We start from the raw sequence: 21,161 nt of genomic DNA, 5'->3' as shown, positions 1-21,161 counted from the left end.
CTTTAATCATCATCATCACCATCATCATCATCACCATTGCCAATACCATCATCATCACCATCACCACCAACACTACCATCATCACTACTATCAATCAACATCATCAACATCATCATCATCATCTTCACATTCATCACCATCATCACCATCAGTCACCATCATCAGTACTATTAGTCACCATCATCACCATCACCACCAACACTACCATAATCACTACTATCAATCAACATCATCATCATTATCACCATCATCAGTACTATTAAACACCATCATCAGTACTATTAGTCACCATCATCATCATCAACACCAACATCATCATCATCATCATCACCACCACCATCACTTTGATCATCACCATCATTTTAATCATTATCACCACCATCATCACCACCACCATCACTTTAATCATCATCATCCAGGGCCCCGTTGCATAAAACTTTTGCCGGAGTTTTTTACGGCAAAAAATCAGGAAACTACGGCAAAAAAAAAAATTGCCGGAGTTTTCCATTGCATAAAACTTTGCCGGAGTTTTTTACGGCAAAACTTTAAAAAAACTCCGGCAAATCAAGTGGGTTTTTGCCGTAGCTCCTGTACCAACGGCAAAGTCCTAAAAACTCCGGCAAAACTATTTCAAGGCAGCTGCTCAGGATCTGTCCCAAGTACCATATACAGACAGTATTCACCCGTCTACGGCTTCAAGAATAATTAGAAGGGTGACATAAGCCTTGTATAGGCTACGCAATAAGGTAATTACAGAAAATTTCATATAATTTAGTAAAAATAGGGCCTAGGAAGATCTAGATTTTAAGTGAAGTGGGGGGAATAATAGTTGGTGGTTTAATTTTTTTTAATTTATCAACCCTGTGACAGCTCAATAATAAAAATCTTCTAAGATAGAATCTAGTTCTAGTTTAAGTAAATCTATATGATTATAGTGTTTTTGAAAAGTTATGCTGTGAATAGAGCGATGCAGTTGGACTAAACACTTTTAATTACTCAAAACATAAGGCTTTAAAGTTGAACTTGAACTTAGGCAGTCTGCTCTTTTTCTTTGCTACCGTGAATATCGCCAGAGCCTCCGGCTGGCGAGTTGGCCGCTGGTTCAACCTCTATGCGATATGCAACGATGTGTTGTTGGAGTACCTCCTAAGCCGCCTCAATTTTTGCTGTTTTTTACCATTTAACCATCTTTGTAAATCCAAATATGTACAAGTTCTACGAGACATACCAAGAAATACTACCCTAAATCAACTGAAATACTCAGAAGTATGAGCTAACTTTATTTTAACGATTGAACAGACTTGTACTGCAAGTTCAATTTTACGAGGAAAACTTGAATAGCAGTCGATACGGCCTAGTCCCACACTTGCAAAAATAAGTTGGAACTTCAAAGTAAGATTAGGACGCGCTCATTGGACATCTTAATTTCTCACCTTTGCCAGTCTCCTTTTTCTTTAACAGGTCATAAAAACTGGGTGATGATTGAGAAGGAGGGGCATGCCGGAGGAGGTCTATCTTTCACTCAAAACAGACCTAACTTATATTTTTCTTTCCCGTCGCTCGGCTTGCTCCAGTCCAAGACAGACGACGATCGAGCACGTAAACAAATGAAAAGGGGAAATGAAATATCCGACTGATATATTTATCAAAACTTAACACTATATAATACAGTGACCCGAAATTTGTGTGGATTCCTTTTTAATTTCACACTTGTGTCTACATGTATATGATAGAAGGCTGGGAACAAAATGTAATAAAGTAAGAAAAACTAGCCATCATCGAAAGTTCCTGAACGGGGACAACTGAGAGATGTTTTATTTTTTCTTTGTGGTTGCTTTATAAAACCCAGGAATAAAACTCAATTAATGATAACCTCCATGATGGGATGAAACTGTCCCCAAACATCTAACATACAATGAGAGAGAAATAGAGATAGCAAGAGGGGGATTATTCTGGAAGAGGGGGGGGGGGTAAATAGCCTAGGTCTACACATTGTATTTACATTGGATGAAAGTATGTATATCCAAATTATTTGACAAGGAACAAATAATTAAATTCATGCAATTCAATCACACCACCCCCTCCTCAATGCCATTATTCAAAACATTATAATATTGTTAGAAAAAGTGGAGGAAAACATTTTGTATCACATTTGTCCATAATATTTCAAAAAGGTTCTTTTTTGTTGTTGTTGCTTTCTTGGCAATGTTAAAAATATTTCCAAAATATCAAAATTAGCAATTTCATAAAACATAGATCCATAGTGTTGAAGGTGTGGCAATTATATGGGGGGGGGGGGGGGGGCGAATAAGACTTAATGTTTTCTTGGTAATATTTTATGTAACAATCAAGAATATTTTCCTTTATGGGCCAAGAGGGATGGTGCAATTGTATTTTTATAGTCGGACGCCAACCTAAGGGTTAAATCATTTTATTTCTACTGTCAATTAAAATATCAGTCACACAAATCAGACATCTCTTTCTTAATAATTCTCCTTTCTTTCTTTTTCTTCCCCTTCTCTCTCCCTTTCTCCTTTTTAAACAATTTAATTCTGAATTATATATTTAAAATAATTTAATTTCCAATTGAGAATGGGGAACACTTATCACTTATTAAGAACAGTTTTCTTCTCTCAATTAAATTACGGTCACACAACTCGGATGTCTCTTTCTTAATACTTTCTTTTTTCTATCTTTTCTCTCGCAATTTATCCTCTTTTAAACAATTTATTTCTCATAGAATTATACATTTAAAACAATTTTATTTGCAAGCGAGAATAGGGAAAAACTTATCACTTATTAAGAACAGTTTTCTTTTTTCAATTAAATTACAGTCACGCAACTCAGACGTCTCTTTCTTAATACTTTCTTTCTTTTTTATCTCTTCTCTCGCAATTTATCCTCTTTTAAACAATTCATTTCTCATTAAATTATACATTTCAAATAATTTTATTCGCAATCACTTATTAAGAACAGTCAGAGTGACAGTCAAAAGAACTTGTTATGAACCATTATAATACTTTTAATTTAATTGAAAATAATTTTTATCAAGTCATATTTTAATTTCAATGCTAACAGTATCCCATACCCTTATATGCGTATTGAAAGATGTGATTGAATGTTGACAAGGTCCCCTTTCTTTTAAATCAACATAACAGTACCATTGGAAAACGTTTTGCAGATGGCGTAAGATTGGAACTATGGCTAATGACACCAGTGTGAGATCCACAAACAATGCTGACAGATCATATAACAGACTTGCAATATGAACATGTATAAATAAACTTTAAAACTGTTCTTGCACAGGGATTCCCATCAAGATTTCAGAACCTAAATTTTTATGTTGCATTGCAAGGCATTTGTTCAAATTCTACCGCAGTATTGAATGAATAACATTATCTTCTATCTATTGAGATGAGAATAAAGTTCAAGTTTAACTTTCTCAATCCTGAAGAATGTAGTCTTTGTCACTTTTTGTTCAAAATTATGAGGCAATGACATCAACAACTTATGCCTAGGTCACATTCGCCGGTGGCATTATGGCGAGTCGAAATCAACCATTTTACTCATCCTTGTACCAGCTTCATGTAGGTGGTTCGTATAGTAATACATAAAACGACTGATTTCGACTCGCCGTAAGGCCACCAAATGTGACCAAGGTATAACTCATTTTCATATTACTTGCTAAAATATATGCTTTTGGAAATTTCCAAAGTTCAAGGTGATTTACTTCATTTTCTAAAAACAATATTCAACAGGTTTCCAGTTTTAAAAAAATGGAGAGGAAGTTGCATTGTTCAATGTTACTACTGATTTCCATTAACAAACTGCTGCAAACAATTGTGGATAATTACAAAAATCAACATGGATGATTTTAAATGTTTGCAGCATAGCTTGCTGCATTCTGAGCGTCTCCTGCTGAACTTGCTGCAGATCCATGCTCCTGGTACTTGGTGTGCTGGTCATAACAGGAAGAGCACCTTCTCTTCTCTTATGCTGGGTGTCATCTTGGTGTCCTAAAAATCAACTAGACCCCATCTACCCTGGATGTCAATGGTGCCCCGGGAACTGCTTGAGGTTCCGCCTCAACCTCCTTTTCCTCCTCTGGCTTCCCCATGTCCAGAAGCAGGCTGCCTTATGTGAAAGCTGCACATCAAGAAAATAATTTTTGACTTAACTTTAATTACATCTTCAAACCATTCCGCATTGATTTTTTTTAAATTGACTTACTCTGATTCAACATTTTTATTTCATTTTGGAAATCTTAAATCATTTACCAACTCTTAACGAAAATCCCTCAATCTGGCAATAGTAGTTGAAGCTACTTACTATTCCTTGCAGAAATTTTCATGAGGAAAGAAGAACTATCCCCGTTAAAATTCAGATTTAATTAATTCAAAATGAATGATAGGAATTCTATGGGTTAGGGATAATTATTCTAGCTTTTAAAAAATCTGAATTTTTCATTGTAAACCAGTTTACCTATTTCTATAGGGAGAACCATCTTGTACAAATTTCAATCGAAATTATGCTCCTTTCTCGAGAAAATGAATGAAAGAATATAGCAAAATTAATACAATGATCCTTAGGTATATATATTTTCAACTTTGTTATGCCTTTGTGTGATAAATCTTTTATGTAAAACTAACCAGTTGCTCAGATGCCCCAGTCTCTGTCTCCTGGCCATGGACCCAATGCTTGGCCTTGTCCCTCATGGCTGCCAGCACAATCTCCATATTTGGCTTCACTTTACCACCTAAAGATTTAACAAAGTGCAGTAATGCCACAATTATAAATGTTCTCCATGCAAACAGGGATCACAGCAGAAGGATCTTAAAAAAAAACTATGAAGGGTGATTTTGACTCGCCTCACCCCAGGCGCAGATCCAGGAATTTCCAAAAGGAGGGGCAATGTTGACAACCCCAAAAAAAACTGGTCATCACTTGCATATATACACAGTACTTTCAACAATTTTTTGGGGGGTGTACCCCCCCCCCAGATATGTGCCTACCCCCCCCCACAAACACAGGGGATCTAGGCCAAAGAAGAATCTGTCAATAACAAATTTTGAAGTCACTACACACAGAACTGTTCAGTTATGAAGTTTTCCACAAATGCAACAATTTAATTACTGAATGACTGAAATAGACAAAGAATAATACTTGTTTTTTAATTAGTATTTAGCCGTGACACCAATCCATCCTTAACCCGTCGAGGATCATGGGGGTACATTTGTAAGTTTCGAAATTTATGCATCCGCCATTGCAACATCAAAAGATAAAAATATTAAACACACAAATTTGCCAACGATCTCTGGTGAATTTTTACATTTGACCTAACCTGATCATTGTCACTCCCAAATATATATTTGCCAAGTTGAAGTTGAACCATCAAAGGGTTTTTTATTTATCACAGGAACGATGTATATTCAGGTGAACAAGGCATGCCACCTTTGACCTTGATACCCTCAAAATAATTAAAGTATAATCAATCCTACATGCATTCTTGGACAAAGTTTGAAATCAAACAGTTCTTTACTTATCAGAATAATTTAAGAAAGACAGGATGGCCAGACAACCCCAAAACCTGTCCTCGGAACCACCTCCGATGGGTGGATGTAAAAAAATTATAGATATTTTGGATTAGTTGCATGACAATTACAACAAAATAAAATTTAAGAGATAGTGATCTTTAATTCTTCTTGATGCATATAAAATATATTCTTAACTCTTATAAATAAAAATACATACCAGTCTTTGTCTGATTCCTAGCATAATCATTCACTCTTTTGTTAGATCACTCCAAGACCGCCTCAGGTTGGAGGCAGTCCGACCTGGGCAGCCAATAGCATCTCCACACAGGCTCTCTGTCTGGTTTCTGCAAACCTTTATTTAAAATGCAAACACAAACAAATCATAAAATAGGTATATGCTATATATTAATTGAAAAGACACTCTGCACTCTGTCAAGAATGTCTAAATTTATTTGACAAAAATCTCATTTCATGGCATATAGTTAATATTATTTATCTACTTTGTAAGTTATCAAAATTTAAAATTGCAATCTATTAATGTAACTAGAGTTCAAATCAGGAATTTATAAGAAAGATGTGTTGTACTCTTTCAGTTTTATTCCATGAAAATCTAAATCAAAACTTGTAATTGTAAGAAAATAAGATTTCATCATTTCCAATGGACATATCAAAGAAAAAAAAATCAAAATCAATAATAATTTTCAAAGAATTGCAAGAGGTAATTAAATGAACTTAACTATTATTGATTCAGGTCTACACAATCACTAGCATAGCCAGGTGAGATTAGGTACATTTTCTAATTTTTTTTTTTGGGGGGGGGGGGAGGGGGGGTTGTATAAATTTAATAATCAACATGAGGATTCTTACTCATTTCAAATATGCCTGAAACAATTTTTTTTCTTTCTATTCAAGAAGACGAAACCTTTTTTAAAAATTGTATTTTATAACTACTTTATGTTCGACATTATCAGGCAGTAATGACTTCTTCTTCATAAATATTCTTTTCACTTTGAGAAACTTTGGATAGAGATTACCAACATAAAATATAAGCCTGTCTATAAATACTTAAAATGGTAGCAATTAGAATTTTGGCTAATTTGAAATTAAGCTGTATATCTTACCCTTTTACATGGTGATTGCTAACCAACAGCCTTGTGTGGTTTCTTCTCAAAAAGTCACACATGCACTTGAGTTGCTCCAGTGTATATACCTCAACTATTTAAGCTGTTAGATATTGAATGAGAAAATAAATAATCCTATTAGAGAGTCACAAATTAAGACTAGATAAAGTCAGACAAATATTTGCATTGAGATTACTTTCAGTATGAATTATCAAATGAATATATACTAATATGTTTGTGCCGGTGAATTAAACCATTACTAGGATAGGACATTTTGACGGTTGATTCCAATTGTTGGACTTATTACAGTGATTCAAACTTAACAGAAAAAAATTAGCTCAGTACAAACTGGAAAAAAATATTTGGATTGATCATTGAAATTCCCTTTCAGATGATAAATAACCTTAAGGGATTTGTTCATTTCTTCAACATAATTTAGATATGCAAATTTATATGAACTTAGAATATCCAAATTCCAAAACTGCAATTTTTTAATCATTTTTTATTTTCTATCTTAAACAAATAATCAATGATGTTATATGCAATTGAGACCAAAATCAAAATTCTAGCCCCTTAAAAAACATAGTAATGCATGTTAAATACTAACAATACAACAATCCCATAGTCTCCATTCAGCCCCAAAATAACATTATATATATGATTTGTTTCTCTGCAAGAATTTTTTTATGAAGGATTTTCAAGATTTTTACTTTAGTGGTCATCAGATCATTAATTTCAATTAATTGAAATAAATTGCAGAGTGTTGGATTATAACAAGCTTTAAATTGAGACCAATTTTTAATCTCTAGCCACTGTATAGATTCACGTTCACTGGCGTACATTTTTTTTTGGGGGGGGGGAGAGACTATGGACCCTCTAAAATTTTCAAAAACAAAATAAAGGGGATAACAAATTTTTTTTTTTTTTTTTTTTTTTTTTTTGTATTTAACAAAAATGTAAAAATTGTGGATTGCTCAGTTTTTATTAAAAAGATTTGCCCCCTACGCCATTGTCAGTGTCAGGCCCCCTCAAAATTTTTGGCACATTACGCTAAGTACTGTTCATGATCATGATGTCGCAATTTCATGTGGGGTCACCTATAGCAGATCCTGGGAAAGGGGGTCAATTGGTACGACTGCCTCCCCCCCCCCCCCCTCCTATTTTATTTCAAATTTTTAAGGGAGAAATTAAAGCCACCATTCAGAGTTGTCAAAATTTTTGGATCGCAGCACTGCACTGTAGGCCCTAGTGCCAATTCGCGCCCTGTAGTACTGTACTAAGTAAAGACACAGGCTCTAGATCTGCACCTGGTACAAGAGAGTCTATGCGCCAACCATTAATCTAGCTCTAGCTCTACAGCTACGCACCTTTTTTAAGGGCCTACGTAATACTAATAATAGAACATGTACCTCACTCAGCCTCAGCCTCTCAGGGGCTTCACGGTGGAGACCTCAAACTGACTGACTGAAGTCTCAACTTCTTCAGAAAAAGTTAACTTAGATCAAGAATGTTGATTCTATGCCTAAAGTTAGATCTGAAAATTCGATCTAACTGTTGTTGTAGGTCTAGAATCTAACCAACTTCAATTCAACTTGTCTGACTTGGTAACGACCGACAGTGACGGTGGTCCAAAGTTTGCAACTTTGGCTTTGCATTCAATTCAATTCTAACATGAAAAATTGATTTGAACAACATGAAATTTTTATTTACTGATACTAATCATAATGTAGAATGTGTGATCATAGCAAGAGAAATACGATAAATCGATAAATAAGCTTTCCAAACGTGTCGATGCAGTTGGTGGTTTCAGCTGTTGGCGCACCAAGTGCGACCAGCGCGGTCACATCACCATGCCGAAGCTCCGGCGGCAATAGACATGGCCGAGACGCAGACCCCGCAGACGCTTGCGACACAAAAATGGAACGATTCAAACGTGTAAAAAAATCGTGAATCTCACTTTCACGGTGCGAGCACGGATTCAAAACAATACACATATATTTTTGCAACTAATTAATCGACCTATAATGATAAAAATAGCAAATATCAACACATTTCATTTAAAAAATATCAAGCTTACCGTTCTATGGAGTCTCCATGATTTTTTCAGCAGCCGCAGATACCGATCGCGATATCGGCTGATATCGGCGTTCATCCTCGTTCAAGTTTATTCAGTCTTAAAAAACTCTGGCAACTTAAAAAACTCTGGCAAAAGTTTGCCAGAGTTTTTTTGCCATGAAATTTTGACCGAATTTGAAACTCTGGCAAAAAACTAAGGTTTTTGCCATAGAAAAACTATGGCAAAAATAAGTCTGGCAAAAGTTTTATGCAACGGGGCCCTTATCATCAGCACCACTATCAATTTGATCACCCCCATCACTATCAACATCCTTCTATCACATCCTCCCATCCTCTTGCCTTGATGGCTTCTGTAATATTATGATCTTTCTCCAGCTCTTCCGTTGTTTTGACGTTGAGTTGTATTCCCATCTCCTCCAGTCTGTTGCTCTGCTCCGTAAGGATCCTCTGGGCCTCCTGCTCTCTCCCTAACGCTTGCTGGAGCTCCTGGAAAACTTTCTCAAATTTACCCCTTTCTACAGTATCCTGAATCTGAAATACAGATGATAAGCATTCATGAATTGGTCTTTACTACTTCTCATAAGGTAAATTGCTACTTGGTCAGCACTCGCTAAATCAAATTCTTATTTGGTCTCACGTCCCACAACGTCTAATTGCCATTTAGTCCATTTATATTTTATCTAATTTCTGATTGGGTTAAACCCATTTTGACGAAGTGGAAATTAGACCAACTGAACATTAGACTAAATGAGAATTAGAATAATTGAGTATAAGACCAAGCAGAGTGTTACAACATGGTGATAGTCCAAATTAATAGTAACCCATGTGTTTGTAGACAGTGATGAAAATGGGACTGGAGATAATAAGGAAGAGAGATGCAAATGATGAAGATAAAAAGGAGGAGAATGACAATGGTGGTGATGATGATGATGGTGGTGGTGGTGATGGTGGGGATGATTATAACATGTAAACTATATGTATTTGGTAAATTATCTCTGAGCAAATTGATTTTTCCTATCAGGTGAGAAATCTAAGACAACTATTGCTCACTTTTTCTTGAAGCTTAGCCACTTCCTGTTGAAGGTCGGAAGCTATGTCTGATGATAGTCTTAGCTGGCCAGTCTCTTGCCTTAATCTGCCGTTCTCTTTCTTGAGTGACCTTCTATCTACCTCTGCTTGGTGGAGCCTGTCTAAGAAGTCTACCATCTGGTTCTGCAAGGTGATCATAGTTTGCTACATAAGGAAAAGAAGATGAAAATGTTGAATGCTGACTCTAAAGAAATTCAGATCTATCTACACCACTCTTCTTCCAGTAAGCAACAAGAAAAGGACAAATAACTTCTTCAAGGATCCCTACCAGGGTGAAAATGCCCAAAGCCCTTTGAAGGCCCATCAAGATATTAGATGATGTGCACTATATAATCAAGAATGGAATCGTGTGATATATCATTCGGTGAAAGATGAAAAGATCCAATTTAACGAGGCGTAGCCGAGATGAATGCATCTCATCTCACACGTGAAATATTCTGTCCATTGCACTCAAAAAGATTATTTGAATATAATAAAATGAATAGCTAGGCAGTAAACCATGCAACTCTCTAAATGATGTTGAAATACTTGGATAGAGAAAGAGAGGACAAATAAGCACACAAACCTACATACCTCAATAGTGACATACTGGTTCTTGACCCCTGCCAGCGATGTATGCGCTAGGAGTCTATTCAGACCATGCCCCAGGCACCGCACCAGGGGTCCCCTCACCATGTAGGTTGGCTGACGGTAAGGGGGGTAAGAAGTGGGTGCAGTGGGAGCAAGGGTTGAGACGGTGGTGAAGCAGGGGGCCAGCCGGGATACCAGGCTCTCGAAAGCTGACATGGAAGCTTGGATGATGGAGTGATTGCTTGGGCCATTGCCGGTACCTTTAGGAGATATCATACTTATAAAGTCAACATCATAAATGTCAAATTCAATTTCTTATTTGCATTCAAATGCAATTCTGAAAATAGCCTATGTTGCAATTTTTTAGTGTTTATTATGGTACAAACATTCAAAATAATTTTATCTACATATATGAAGATATTTTAAAATGGACCTGAGTAAAGAAAAGAAAACTAAATAAAGAAAACAATTTTTTTCTTTAATATCACTTTAAAATATCAAATACCAAAACAGGTTTTACAGCCATCAGAAGCCTGCATTAAAGGGTACTGTTTGATTAATAAATAACTTAATAGTTTCATATACCGCCTCCCTTGCACAAACTTTAAAAGTAACAGATTATCACTCTGGACTGAAAATCGGGAAAACAGTCAACCAACTAGTTTTCTGAGCTTCAAGAATAGATTATCTAATAAAGTACCAAGTAAAGGAATATCTTACCAGATTGTCCTATCAGCTATTGAAGGTCAGCTACAGAAGCTATAACCCTGGCCTGAAGATCAGGACTGGTCAACAAACTAGCTTTCTGAGCTTCAAGGAGAGATTATCTAATCAAGTACCAAGTAAAGGAATATCTTACCAGATTGTCCTATCAGCTATTGAAGGTCAGATACAGAAGCTATAACCCTGGCCTGAAGATCAGGACTTGTCAACAAACTAGCTTTCTGAGCTTCAAGGAGAGATTATTTAATAAAGTATCAAGTAAAGGAATATCTTACCAGATTGTCCTATCAGCTGTTGCAGATCAGCTACAGAAGCTATAACCCTGGCCTGAAGATCAGGACTAGTCAACCAACCAGCTGTCTGAGCCTCTAGAAGAGACCTCGTGCTTGCGATACTGTTCATACCTAATAGCATGGATAAATCAACACCAACACAATTTCTTAATGAGAAACAAAACAAAATTCCTGTAAGTTGCATAATCACCTGCTAATAAATTGTTTTGCCCAGACAGGGTGAAATTTAACAAGTAAAACTGAAATATTATTAGAGTACCAAGCCAAGGGTGTCAACCAGTTCTAAAAGTGGGCGGGGAGGGGGGGGTTAGTGAAACAAAGCCTGAGATCAAGAGATGAGCCAGGGGGAGTGGAAGGGGTGTGTCTCCCTCCCAAGGTAGGTATTTTTTTACATATCTTGTTAAAAATATTGCAATTTGGTGCATATTACAGGGTCTATTGTCTTGATCCATTGCTTTTGTGATAGATTTTGACATAATATTATTATCATTATTATTTTATTTTATTTATTTATTTATTATTATTATTATTTTTTTTTTTTTTGGGGGGGGGGGAGGTTGGCATCCATGGGGGACAAATGATATATCATCCCCTCCCCCATCCCTTGCCTGTTGACACTAATGTAAAACTGCTTTCAGGGGAATTTACATTTATAAATAAATTTGTTTTTAATATTATAAAATATTTTTTAAAATACTGGTGGACGTTTCATTTTTAGGGGGAAGGGGGGGGGCACAGAATAAATAAGAATATGATATTTGAAGGACAAAAAATGTACCTGAAAAGCTTCTTTGAGGCATATGTGCATTGCCAAGGCATAGCGGTACTGCATAAGATCCACTGGTGTTCTCACTTGTGGTGAACAGTAGATCAGTTTGACCAGCCAAATACAATAATCTGAGGAAAAAGACAACACGATTCCAAGAATCAAGTTAAGTTAGCTTCTTTTTTTAATGGAGTGTCATAAGAGAAGCAATGCAGTCAAACCTAGTTAATATATAAGGACCACCTATCGAGAAATACTACAAGTTTGGTTTTCCTTGGATAGTTTTCCCCATTGAAACATGTATTGAAGGAACCAATTTCAATGTTCCCCCTTGGGATGGTCTGTATACTATACATTATCATCATCATCATTTTTTTATTATTTGTTTTCATCAATCAATTTATACATGTATGTCTGTTTGAATTGGAAAAGTTAGACTCCACTCACCTATGTGCAGCCATGACAGCTATGGCAGCAACCCTAAACCTCATCAGCAAACATCGACTGCTTCTCCTCCTCTTAGTACGAGATGGATCTCTGTTGGCTCCTGGTAACGATTCCCCCTTCCCAGGCTCCATTGCCAGCATCTGTGCGAGCTCCCTCGCCTGGCGCTTGAACGCATCAACATTGCCAATTTGCTGCTCAAGGATGCGTCTCTGAGCCGCTAGCTGTCCGAGCCGGGTGTACACTGGGAGGAGGGCGCCCCCGAGAAGGGCGCAGGCGGCCAGAAGGGAGGAATTCTCGGTTCGAAGGGTGGCGAGTGTGGCGCTGAGTTGTGACATCTGGGATTCAAGCTCCTGCTTGGCTGAGCCGTCGTGCCTTGCTTTGCTGAGGGCATCACTTGCAAGGTTCTTTGATTTCTATTTGAGGACCCCATAGAAAATACAACTGCTAGTTATCTGAAAACATCCGATCACATATATCTTACACACCTCAAAACTTGACACATCTTTTATTAGATTGCCTTTTTTGTAATTATCTTCATCGATCCTAGTTAGAATCATGACCAGGTATAGTGGTTTCTTTTTATTTTCCAACTTCCTGAGCATAATTCATTTAGCAAATAGATATTTGCTATATCAAAATTTTAAATATGAAATAATAAAAAAAATCCCAGGATAGGATTGGATTGGCTTAGGTCCTTTTATTTTCATTTCCTAATATTCAATATCTCTTTCACATGATATTTTGAAGATGAGAAAAAATAATCTAGTTCAGAACCATATAATGTTAAATAATTTTGGGAAGCTTTCACTTGCGCGGCTGCATTGAGTCACCTTTGTTGTATATGGCATAGTTGCTGATGCAGCATTACGAGGCATTAAAATGGGATTGTATGATAATAATAATAATAATAATAACAACAACAGATGGGATTTGTAATGCACCAAATCCACTCAGAGTGCTCAAAGATATTATATGACACCTAGTTAGAACCTTGTCATTTGATTGGTTGTTTGCTATCGATCATTCGGACCATTTTACAATGACGTCATCTACCGTGCAATTTTTTATCCATTCATCATGCAATTTTGGATCCATACGATTTTGTCCATTGCACGCGAGCATCGCTGCAGGCACTACAACTTACAAGTAAGGTGTTTGCAGCGCGCATTTTGTATGTACGCAACAATCAACTTGACGGAGCATATTTTGCATCGAAATTAATAAATTTTCATATGAAAAATAATATATTTTTAGGTGTCATATAAACCAAATAATGAATGTTCTTATCATTGTGCAATGGACAGAATACTTCATTCTGTGAAATACTAAATGTATGATCCATTAAACTCTGCTATGCTTCGTTGAATGGATCATTTCATCTTTCACCTCATGAAGTATTCTGTCCATTGCACTCATAAACATTTATTATTTGTATAACATATTTTCCTAGGTCCCTATGTAGGGGGCTCCATTCTGCAAAAAAATGTGATTAGCCTCCCTAGTCTATTTGGTAGACTTCAGATTTTCTCAAGAGAGTACAGAACTTCCCTTCCAATTAATGCAACACGATCACTAACAGGAAAATACGTTCTGTCCTCTAAATACGATCCCATCTAATGCCTTGTCTTGCTGCATCAGCGTATATAGCATATAGACAAAGGTCAGATGAAGCTTGCAGCCTTGAAAGTGAATTTACAGCTTACCAAAAATAGTCATATTTCATGAGTTTGAAAAGAATATTCATAATAATCTAGCTATTTATAATATGCTCAGACATACATTGTACATATCTAAGTGCTTACAGATTTATCATTACCCTGTCATTGGATTCAATCAGTTATTGCTGCACGTATGAATGCAACGCCTCCACTCCCTTGGAAGTAGTCAAACCAGTCCACATTGAGGTGCACACAATACTGGAAAAGCTATAATTATTTTATCATCTTACCAGGTACCATCCTACCAGTAGGTCACCTGGGTGGAGAGTGACTAAGTGTGGATTGATGCCTTGACAAAGGAAACGAGGCAACCGTAGGATTTGAACACACCACCCTCTGATTACAAGGTAATAGTCAGAAGTACTAAACCACACCTCTTCTACTTTCTGTCATTACACCAATCAGAGAGAACCATTTCTGTGATATTTTGTATTAGCATTCTGCATGTTTTCTTGTCCAAGAAATTGATAAGAAACTCTCTGTACCTGTGTTTTGATCTTCAATTCTTCTATTTTCTTCTGGTATCTATGCTCCAGTTCTTCTTTCTCTCTGACCCAGTTTGTCTCCCTTTGTTGAGCCGATTGTGCCAGTCTATCCAGTGCATCCTTATGATTGTCTTCAAGGCGCATGAACTGCTCTTTTTTGGTCCGTAACTCACTCTCTAGAAGAACAACCTATCGATTAATAAATAACAATTGAAATAGTACAACGTTTATCAAAATACATGTAGTATAACATTGACTGTATACAGGTAGCTGCCAAAGTCATATCAATGGGGACCACTGAAATCAGTTCAACTCAGATCAAAATACATGAAAATTTATGTAAAGAAAAGAATATAATTGAAGATCATTGATATAATCCCAATTATATAGCAATCATAATTGGAAAATCGCATTTGTACATTTTTTTATTTAAATAAAATCACTTTCTTTCATATACAGACCCCTGGGACATATCCCATAAAATGTGTTAAAAGGTACTGTATTAGTGATATTCATTTGGCAAAGAGCAAATGGTACTAGATCTCTAGCAAATCATAATAATAATACTGTAAGAGGATTCAAGAAAAAGGGACTCTATCACTGGCTCATTCTGAAGGCAGCATCATAGTATATTTTACTTGAAATATATTAAAAATTCAAGATTATGTCAAAGGGCTGTCACATCTCCATGATTTTAATAGTCAACATATGCCGACAAACATAAATATAGTATATGATCTTATCTACTGGGTGCCAGCCAGAAATTAGAAATTTTCAATATCAAACTTCAGATTCCTTCAAGCCTTCAGATTCCATACATGTAGGCTATGGCAAGCCATTTCATAATCCTATTTCTTAAAGGAGAATCCAGCTTTGGCCATAAAATGTTGTGTTGGGAAGGAGAAAAATAAATTAAAGGGAAAGGTGAAAGTTTGAAAGAAATCGGACAAGCAATAAGAAAGTTACAGCTGTTCTAAAATTGAGATCACTAATATTATGTAGATTTCAAATTGGCAACTGGGGAAGTAAATTATGACAACAGGCAAGGACAACTTTCCCATAGGCCATGTACTTTATTATCAGGGATTTGTGGTTTTCTCCTAAGTACCCATTCCCCTGGGGCAGTAATCTAAATATAACCCAGGTAGTATATTGTGTTATGTCCTCATGAAAGAAAAATATAATTTGAAATAAAACTTTCAGGAAAAATGACATTTTAGCCATAATATGTATTGGAGTACATGAAAGAGTAGTCCTTGCCTTACATCACTGTGACATCCCAAATGCAGCCCATTTGAAGTCTCCATGGGTATAGTGATTACCAATATTTACAACTTTTAAAAATTCACAACTTTCTTGTTGTTTGTCCAATATTGATCAAACTTTCACCTATCAACTTGTCCGATTTTTCTTTTCCTTATAAAAACAAGTTTTCATTTGGGTTGGATTCCCCTTTAATACTATTATTTGCAACACAAATGATTCTTCATGAAAAGAATTGAGTTCTTGATATTTTGTATTGTTGACAAAATGCAATTCTTGATATTAATAATTGAATACTTGATATCAAGAAATAAGAATAATGGAGACATTGACTTGCCACACATGCAGTATATCGGTATAGGCTGAGTAAAATATCCAGGGCCCCGTCTTACTAAGAGTTACGATTGATCTGATCAAAATCAAGTATATGGAAATCCATCAAGGTCATAACTTTTTCTTCTTAAATTTTGCACAATGTTCTTCGAAAACAAAGATAAGCATACTGAACTGCCAAGAAATAAGTGAATGTATGATTATACATCATATTTAGATAATATTTTGAACATGTATTTGAGATGTTGACGTTTCTGGCTTTCCATACATGTAGTTGATTGGATTAATCGTAACTCTGTAGGACGGGGCCCAGGTGGATGTTTCATAAAGCTGTTTGTAAGTTACGAATGACCTTACACAGGAGTGGTGATCCCTTTCTTGTGACAACTGTTATATCCTTAAGTAGCTGACGTAGCTCCCAAGAACATGTTCCAGTCATTCATAAAGTCACAGGTAACTTTACAAACTGCTTTATGAAACACCCATCTGGTGTGACTGCCATTTTATACAAATGAGACCAACTCACTTTTTCATTAGCCTTGCTGACATTGGACATGAGTTGTACAACCTCTTCCTGCACCCCTGCACTAAGCTCAGGCCAGCCCAGGCCTTGGGCGCCATTCTTGGCCAAATCTTCCTGCATCACCACCCGACCAGCCAGGAGGCGCTGGTAGATACTGTGAAGGTACAGCTTCCTATTCTAAAATTGTCAGAATTTAATAATGCAAATACGAATCTGCTTTTAAATGGCACTTATCACATTGGAGAAACATATCTAAGTGCTTTACAAGGCCCCAACTTACAAAGATTTTTTATAGATTCACATCAAATTCAAATTAAGATTGCAATTTTAGTTTGGTTTGAATCTATTGCATTTCTTTGTAAGACAGGGCCCATGAATCTTGATTATTCCATTCGTTAACACCTTTAAATCAGTCAAATCAGTCTAAATCAAACATCACACCCTTCATTACGTAATAGTGGGAGCATTTAACTATTTAACTATACACTGTGCTGCACTCACCCAAGGTGAGGTAAATGGGTGTCGGCATGAACAAGAATTACTTAAAAAGCTGTAAGCACCATATACTGTATGTAGCATAGCTTTGACACACCTCCTGAACCCCTGGTACATAATTTACACTGGCTCCCTATTAGACAACGGATTATTTTTAAGTTACTTCTTTTTGTATACAAATCACTCTATAAGCTAGCCCCAAAATACTTGTCTGATTGTTTAGAAATTTATGTCCCAGATAGAAGAACTAGATCCTCTGAGGACCCACTAAATTCAAATTCAAATTCAAATTTATTTATTTCACTTCCATCAAACAAAAACAAATTGTATACCATATATAAACATAAATATTTGTATCCGTTGCAAAAAAAAATAATAATAATTAATAATACATATGTTGTGAAAAAAACACTTAAACAATTTGGGCAACACATTGTAGGTCTAAAATATGTATACTATTAAGATGGAAATGGAGGGACCCACTAAAAAGCAATGCTTGTACAGTGTGGGCCCCTCAAAAAATAGATAACACAACAAATAACAAAGTACAAATACAGATATATGTAATCAAATGAGAAAAAAAAAATGAGAGAAATAATACTCACAAAATAAATACGAAGTTATCAAAAAATATAGTTTGATATAGGACATAACAACCCGTCCTAAAATATATCCACCCTTCCCCACCCCACACCCCCCCCCCCCAGAAAAAGAGAAGAAAAAGGGGAGAATGCCCTGAGAAGATGGATGGGTGCTGCTGAACGTAGGTAGAACATATGCCATCGTGGACTCAAGCAAACTGGATTCAATGATGTGTATAAAAGGAGAAAAAATATAAAAAATAACCTGGAAAGCACGAAAAATGTGATTGATGCCGTGGACAAATAACCCGTAGGAAGGCGGATAAGCAGACAGGAAAGAAAGAGAAAATAGAGGAGAGGATAGACACAATAATGTATGAAGTTCAATAACAAGCACATCTGAGAAGAAATTAACATATCAAACTAAACAAAAACAGTACAGAGATAGAACATTCACTGTTGCATCCTCAATGGAATGGAACATAACTCCCTCTCACATTAAGACAATCCCCAACAATTCAGTCATTTAAGAAGTCCCTTAAAACTTTTTTGTTCTAGGAAAACTGCCTTCATTTAATATGTCATTCTGATCTTTTTGTTTGTATAAATTAATTAAACTGAAATTGGGAGAGCTTTGGGCCATGTGGAGAAAGCACTTTATGAATATTGAGCATTACCATTATTATTATTATTATTATTATAGCTTTAGTAGCTGGGGTAATATAGGAGCGCCCTAACAAGGTGGATATGTGCGCCACGTAAATAACCTCCATATTATTATTACTATCACTATCATCATCATCATCATTTTTACCAATGTGCATTTGAGCATAAATCACAGAAATCGTGCAATATAATTTATGCACAAATTACAGGCATCTTTTATTATCTATTTATTATAAAAATAATCTGAATTCATGTACCTCCTGCTCATTCTCCAAATTAGTCAGTTGCCTAACAAATTCGTCAGCCATGTTGTATGCCTTTGTCTGTTCATTCTCATGACCCTGCTGTGCCCTCTGTAGCTTGACCTTCAGGCGAGACAAGGTCGTTTCCTGCTCGCTGTACTGACCTTTGACCTTCTCCAGTTCTTTGACGGTTGATGATAGCTTGGTTTGCAGGTCCTGAGAGGGGAAAGGGTAAAAGACTATTATTTTTGTCATTTCTTTTCTCATTCAAATCCCACTGCAGCACTCACATCCTCTGGCAAGGCATTTATCTTGTACATTTGCCACTCTCCACCCAGATGTATCACAAGGCTTTTATCTTTAATTCCCACTCTCCAACGACGTGCAGTAAAGGCACTCATCTACAACTGCTACTCGCTTAATACTAAGTGTAGGAAATAATCGCTGAAAGGAATATTCCTTGAATGCTCGAGAGCTCGATCAGAGGAGCCATGCTAAAGCCAGGATAATAGTATGAAACATTGCACTGAGTGCTATAAAACGTTGCATGTCATTATCAGGGATGCCAGTTAGTTTTAATCTTAAAGCCCCAGATGTGCTGTACATTATAAACACTTAAAAGCTTGAAGGGGAAGATGTCAAAGCCTGAAGCAAGATAAAAGCCTGAAGACCAGCATCTCAGTGTTATTATTTTATCATACCTTGAAATATATTAATTCATAATCAAGGTAAACCAGTAGCCCAGCAAAATGGTTAAAAATTGCAAATGAACTCACCTTGACCATGTGGTCTCTCGAGTATGTGACTTCCTTATAGTGTTCACACTCATTGGCAAGTTTTTCATGGATAACCTTCATACGTTTTAACTGCAAGAGGGTAGAAGAAATATTATTATCAGAGGAAGTGTTTGAGTTTATAAATTCAGTTGAGTATATATCTGGTTCAATATGCATAAATGAGAATCGATCTCTATCATGGTGCAAAGTTGAATATTTCAACTTTGTTTCTACATTCCTCTCTATACTATCATTATGATCAGCATCACCACCATCATCATCATCAACACCACCACCACCACCACCACTACCATCATCATCATCACCACCATCATCAACATCACCACCACCACCATCATCATCATCATCACCACCACCACCACCTCCACCATCATCATCATCACCATCACTATCACCACCATCATTATCATCACCATCAACATCACCATCATCATCATCATCATCATCACCACCATCACCACCACCACCATCATCATCACCACCATCATCATCATCATCATCATCATCACCATCATCATCATCATCATCATCATCATCATCATCAGTTAAACATCACACTATCCTCATAACCACTATCCCTCTTACAAACAGCATGTAATCAATCTTACACTTGTCAGTCTTATCTACTTCTTCTTCAGAGAAAAATTTTCAAGTGGCAAACTGCTGCTTGTGAAGAAATTACAGTAAACGAACCTCCGGGGGTAAGGTGTATGAGATGGGTGTTTCCCCTCCTGCAGAAAATTTTGTAATTTAGCATGACATTTTGTAGGTATAGTAATATATTTACTAGACATGAATAACTATCTTTTCTGGGTATTCATTAACTAATTTCTGACATTTGTCTACCATCCCCATTACAGATGGTAGTTTGCTAGTGCAAGCGCCATTGAGATGTACCAGAATGTACCAAAACAATGGTCAATTACCAAACGTTTGTCAATATTTCACATTTTACTAATGTAGGTCTAACTCAGGGTCTCAAAATAAGCAAGAGGGTTGGCCGCACTGCTCACAGTAAAATAATAACAGAAGACACATAATTTTTTTTACATTTTTTTTCAAAATCCACACCTACCTCTTGCGTCGTCTCATCCAACCTCTGCTGGTAGTTTGTCAGGGTGTGTCTGAGGGTCTCTAGCACCAGGGAGGGGGAAAGCTCCTGCTGTGACCCCACCCCAGTCCCCTCACCCCCACTCTTCTTCCCCTTCCCTTTCACCGTCTTCCTCTTGGGTCGGAGGTTGCCCTCCCCCATCACATGGAAGTTTGTAAGGAGTAGCTCCAGCTCTCGCATGCATCCCCCATAGGTCTCCTCCAAATAGATCTGCCTCTTCTTGGCCTGGCAAAAACAAGATCATGTAATATTCAAATACTTGGACACGATTTTGGAGAGGGTACTTATCATGTCATGTCAAATGGGTTCAAAGTTGGCAATCTTAAAA

At 36.5% G+C, this 21,161-nt stretch overlaps 1 protein-coding gene across 4 annotated transcripts in view; it reads right to left on the bottom strand.

Annotated features, from left to right (window-relative positions):
• The window catches only part of LOC129261722 (coiled-coil domain-containing protein 171-like), a 50,555-nt gene that overhangs the window by 9,575 nt on the left and 19,819 nt on the right, over positions 1–21,161 (bottom strand). For 3 of the 4 annotated variants that reach the window (XR_010293666.1, XM_064099906.1, XM_064099907.1), the window contains 11 exons: positions 20,798–21,058; positions 19,702–19,791; positions 18,941–19,141; positions 16,945–17,118; positions 14,823–15,011; positions 12,620–13,032; positions 12,185–12,303; positions 11,389–11,517; positions 10,394–10,650; positions 9,782–9,964; positions 9,071–9,262 (listed from right to left, as the gene is read on the bottom strand). Coding sequence is in view for 2 of the 4 variants with exons in the window: in XM_064099906.1 (XP_063955976.1) it covers positions 9,071–9,262; positions 9,782–9,964; positions 10,394–10,650; positions 11,389–11,517; positions 12,185–12,303; positions 12,620–13,032; positions 14,823–15,011; positions 16,945–17,118; positions 18,941–19,141; positions 19,702–19,791; positions 20,798–21,058 (2,208 nt within the window). In the remaining 2 variants the exon portion in view is untranslated. Of the gene's footprint in view, positions 1–2,998; positions 4,147–4,649; positions 4,757–5,751; positions 5,887–6,655; positions 6,759–8,732; positions 9,263–9,781; positions 9,965–10,393; positions 10,651–11,388; positions 11,518–12,184; positions 12,304–12,619; positions 13,033–14,822; positions 15,012–16,944; positions 17,119–18,940; positions 19,142–19,701; positions 19,792–20,797; positions 21,059–21,161 lie in introns of those variants that run through there. The other variant, XR_010293667.1, reaches the window with a different exon arrangement.

Source organism: Lytechinus pictus, chromosome 5 (assembly GCF_037042905.1).
Source record: "Lytechinus pictus isolate F3 Inbred chromosome 5, Lp3.0, whole genome shotgun sequence".
Lineage (NCBI taxonomy): Eukaryota > Metazoa > Echinodermata > Echinoidea > Temnopleuroida > Toxopneustidae > Lytechinus > Lytechinus pictus.
The sequence above is the reverse complement of the archived record's forward strand: the minus strand, read 5'-3'. Positions and strand labels throughout refer to the sequence as shown.